The 4,687-nt window shown below is 56.1% G+C and overlaps 1 protein-coding gene across 1 annotated transcript; it reads left to right on the forward strand.

Annotated features, from left to right (window-relative positions):
• Positions 1 to 1,120: 1,120 nt before the first annotated feature.
• LOC114799675 (piggyBac transposable element-derived protein 4-like) lies at positions 1,121 to 3,054 on the forward strand. The gene is made up of 3 exons (XM_028996472.1): positions 1,121 to 1,291; positions 1,415 to 2,527; positions 2,617 to 3,054. The coding sequence occupies exons 1-3, from the start codon at positions 1,121 to 1,123 to the stop codon at positions 3,052 to 3,054; spliced, it is 1,722 nt and encodes a 573-aa protein (XP_028852305.1).
• The last annotated feature ends 1,633 nt before the right edge of the window (positions 3,055 to 4,687 follow it).

A 4,687-nucleotide genomic window follows, 5' to 3' on the forward strand; every position in this document is an offset into this window, starting at 1 on the left:
CTGTGGTGGCCTGGCAAGGTTGTGGGTTCAAATTCGAAACCGCCAATCTCTTCATTTCCACATAACTGGCATTTACTGCTACTAATACTGATACGAATATTATTAGTCGTATGTGTTTAGTGAAAGATCCAGCATGAGTGAATAATATTGCAACTTGAAGTGACGTCTTCAGCGCCCGTGTTCTTCCGATACCGGGGACGAACTTTACATGCACTTGTCACCGTCCGAAGAGAAACCTTCCAGGATATTCTGAAACTTTGAAAACGAGTAGGCGTGACGTCATCGGAGCGAAAAGTGACATCATCGGCGGCCGCGTCCGATTCGGCTCCGCACGATTTTCCGATTCCCGGGACGAACATTACACGCACTTGTCAAAGTCCTCTCAAAGAGAAACTTTCCAGGATATTCTGGAACTTTGAAAACGAGTAGGCGTGACGTCATCGGCGCGAGAAGTGACGTCATCGGCGGCCGCGTCCGAATCGGCTCCGCGTATTTTTCCGATACCGGGGACGAACTTTACACGCACTTGTCACCGTCCGGGCGCAGAGAAACCGTCCACGATATTCTGGAACTTTGAAAAGGAGGATGCGTGACGTCATCGGCGCGAGAAGTGACGTCATCGGCGGCCGCGTCCGAATCGGCTCCGCGCGATTCTCCGATTCCCGGGACGAACTTTACACGCACTTGTCTCCGTCCTGGCGAACGGAAACTCGGCGCTGACGCGAGATCGACCAATCAGCGCGCAGCATCGGCTCGGCGCTGAAGCGGCGCCGGCCAATCGCGGGGCGCGGGGGGGAAGCAGCGCTTAAATGAAAGTGGGAGTTTTCGAGCCGAAAGGTGCCTCGCGGAACCCCCGTCACCTGACGCCGCGCCCGCGGCCCCGAGGCCCCGCCGCGCCCCGCCGCCGGCGCCCGGCGGCCATGAGCGCGCCGCGCGGCCATCTGGCGCAGAGCGGGACGCGCAGGCAGCGTCTGACGTCTGCGGCCGCCCCGCGCCGCAGAGCGGAAGCGGAGCGCCTCCAGCCCCCCAGAAGCAGCATGCTGCCAGGCGCGCAGACCCCCGCCGGAGCCGCGGAGTGAGGACGCGACTCCATGCAGCCCGGGCGGCGCGGAGCCCCGACATGGCGGCGAGAGACGGCGGCCGCGAGCTGTTCACCATTCTGGAGACGAGCGCGGACGCGGAGGGCGACGGGCGGCCGCTAAACCTGTCCGTGGACGTGAAGTGGGTCGAAATCCCGTTCCGAAAGCCCGAGTCGGAGGAGGAAGAGGAGGAAGAGGAGGAGGGGGAGACGGCGGGCTTCATCGCGGGAGGAGGAGGAGGAGGAGAAGAAGAAGAAGAAGGAGGAGGAGGAGGAGGAGGAGGAGGAGGCTGCAACATTATTCTGGTGACGGGGAACGGGGTAAAACACGAGCAGGAGGACGAGGACGCGGACGAGTCGTACTCCGCCGCGTCCTCCGACTCGGACCTGGACTTCTCCGACCTGGAGGACGAGGAGCAGCCGGGGCTGCTGGACGCGGACGACGTCCTGGACGAGGACTGCACGTCCCCCGACTTCTGGGGCGAGCCCGACCAGCTCGTGTCGGTCGAGGCGTTCGGCGCCGCCTGCGGCCCGCAGCACGCGCTGGGCGGCGACGCGGACGCGCTGGACTACTTCCGGCTGCTCTTCCCGGACTCATTGTTCGAGCTGATGGTGGAGCAGACGAACAGACACGCCCTCTACAGGCAGCGGCGGTGCGGCAAGCCGGACGCCCACTGGCACCCCACGGACGGCCGGGAGATGCGGGCCTTCCTGGGCCTCAACGTCCTGATGGGCGTCAACCAGCTGCCCGACCTGGGCATGTACTGGGCCAGCGACATCTTCATCGGCAACGCCGGCTTCAAGAAGACCATGACGGCGCGCCGCTTCGAGAAGCTCAACCGGAACCTGCACCTGTGCGAGCGCGAGTCGGAGCCGGCGCGCGGCGAGCTGGGCTACGACGGCCTCCACAAGATCCGGCCGCTGCTGGACGTGCTGGACGGCACCATGTGGGACGCCTACGTGCCCAACCGGTGCCTGACCGTGGACGAGTGCGCCCTGGTGGTGAAGGGCCGCTTCTCGCCGGCGCAGTACATGCCCGCGCGGCCGCTGCGGAAGGGCCTGCGCGTCTGGATGCTGTGCGACTCGCGCTCGGGCTACTGCCACCGCGCCCGCATCTACGTGGGCCGGCCGGGCGAGGAGGCGGCGCTGCGCGTGGGCCGCAAGGCCGTCACCGCGCTGGTGCGGGGCCTGGAGGGCCGCCACCACCACCTGTTCATGGACGGCTTCTTCACGTCCGTGCCGCTCCTGCAGAGGCTGCTGAGGGACGGCCTGTACGCCTGCGGCCCCACCCGGCCGGCGCGGCGCGGCTACCCGGCGGCGCTCAGGCCGCGCAACGTGGGCAAGCTGGCGCCCGGCGAGTTCTACCAGTGCCAGCGCGGCAACCTGGTCGCCACGGTGGCGCGGGACGCCAAGGTGGTCAGCTGCCTGTCGTCCAACTCGGCGGGCCGGGCATCGTGGGCATCGGCCCCAGGCAGGCAGAGGGACTGGGACGGCGAGGGCGCGGCGTGCCGCGCCCGCTGCCCCTGCTGCTGTACCAGGAGAACATGCGCGGCGTGGACCTGTGCGACCAGCTGAGGGAGTGCTACCAGGTGGGCCGGCCCGGCAAGAAGTGGTGGCGCTACTTCCTGTGGTTCTACGTCAACCTGTGCATCGTCAACGCCTACGTGATCCTGCGGGAGGCGCGGACGGGGGCCGCGCCCGGCGGCAAGCCCTTCACGCAGCGCCACTTCCGCGTGCGCCTGGCGCAGCAGCTGATCGGGGACTACCAGGGCGCCCGGGGCATGGAGCGCGCCGCCCGCAAGCGCCACGCCGACTCGCCGCTGGAGTACGGCCACCGGCTGGAGCGCATGTCCGAGCGCTCGCGCCGCTGCCGGAACTGCACCAACAAGGGCCTGCGGCACGAGAGCGTGTTCGGCTGCAAGGTCTGCAACGTGCACCTCTGCCGGGGGGGCTGCTTCTCCGAGTTCCATAAATGAGCGTTTCTTTTTTTTTTTTCTCCACCCAGTCGATGTTCGTTTGTAACGTGACATGAAAACGGCGGCGACGAGAAGAACGTTGTTATCCAAAGGTTCTCATTACAGGTTCCTGTGCACTTCCTAGGTTAGAGGTCATTAGTGGTCGTGAGCTCGTAGCTGTAGACGTAGTCTGGCACGTTTCAACTAGAAAAAGTAAATCTCTAACCCTTAGTTTGCATTAATGTTGGGAATTTGTCCGTTAGTTTTTTTTTTTTGATAAAAAAACAAGAGAGAAAGGAAAAAAAAAAAAAACATTGAAAAGGCCTTGTGTCCCTTTTTTTTTATATGACCGGAAGAAAAATCTGAACACATTTTATTATAAATATATATATAAAAAAGTTAAAAAAAAAAAAAGAGAAAAGAAAAGGCTAGATAACTTTTAAGCCGTCACAGTGGCAGATGTTTTCTGTGAACTTCGTATGCTTTTCCTAAATAAATTGTGTATGAAATTGTAGTTCTGCCTGTTGGTTTATGGCTGTTGGTATTTTAATCTGAGGTTTCCCTTACTACAAACACGCCAGTCCTATTTCTATGTATATATATATATATATATATATACACACACACACACAATCGCCTTATGAAGACATACAGTAAAGGCCAAAAGTTTGGACACACCTTCTCATTCAATGTGTTTTCTTTATTTTCATGACCATTTACGTTGGTAGATTCTCACTGAAGGCATCAAAACTATGAATGAACACATGTGGAGTTATGTACTTAACAAAAAAAGATGAAATAACTGAAAACGTGTTTTATATTCTAGTTTCTTTGCTCTGATTACTGCTTTACACACTCTTGGCATTCTCTCGATGAGCTTCAAGAGGTCGTCACCTGAAATGATTTTCCAACAGTCTTGAAGGAGTTCCCAGAGGTGTTTAGTACTTGTTGGTCCAGCTCACCCCAAACCATCTGGATTGGGTTCAGGTCCGGTGACTGTGGAGGTCAGGTCTCTACTTTTTGTTAAGTACATAACTCCACATGTGTTCATTCATAGTTTTGATGCCTTCAGTGAGAATCTACCAACGTAAATGGTCATGAAAATAAAGAAAACACGTTGAATGAGAAGGTGTGTCCAAACTTTTGGCCTGTACTGTATATATGCATGTGTGTTCCTTCATCACTGTTTTCAGTGTTTTAACAATTTTTAGCTTGTTTCGTACATGAACGTTTGGTAGATAAATGGACACTGCATCAGTAAGTGAAACATGTGAATTCAGACATACCCCACCTCTCCCCAGGTATCTGCTGTGTACTAATGAAGTATAACCTGGTTACGTTATTACACCGAAAATTCAATTCTTATCATTTTTTTTTATGTCTAAGCCTCATAAAAGTATGCTATAATTGTTTAGATTTCGTTATGACCATCCAATTGGGAACATCCACCCTGTGAATTCAGCACTTCTGGTGTGAGATCATCCCAGTTCTTTTTTCGGAATATGGGTTCACATGTTCTTTGAATGTTTCAGTAAAAAAAAAAAAAAAATTAGTCGAGGAGGCAAAATTGTCCTTCAGCACGGCTGTGTGATTTATGCTGAATGTTGCATAATTTATTCAGAAAGCCAGAAGCGTATTACAATGTGTGTGTGTG

This window comes from Denticeps clupeoides, chromosome 11, assembly GCF_900700375.1.
Source record: "Denticeps clupeoides chromosome 11, fDenClu1.1, whole genome shotgun sequence".
Lineage (NCBI taxonomy): Eukaryota > Metazoa > Chordata > Actinopteri > Clupeiformes > Denticipitidae > Denticeps > Denticeps clupeoides.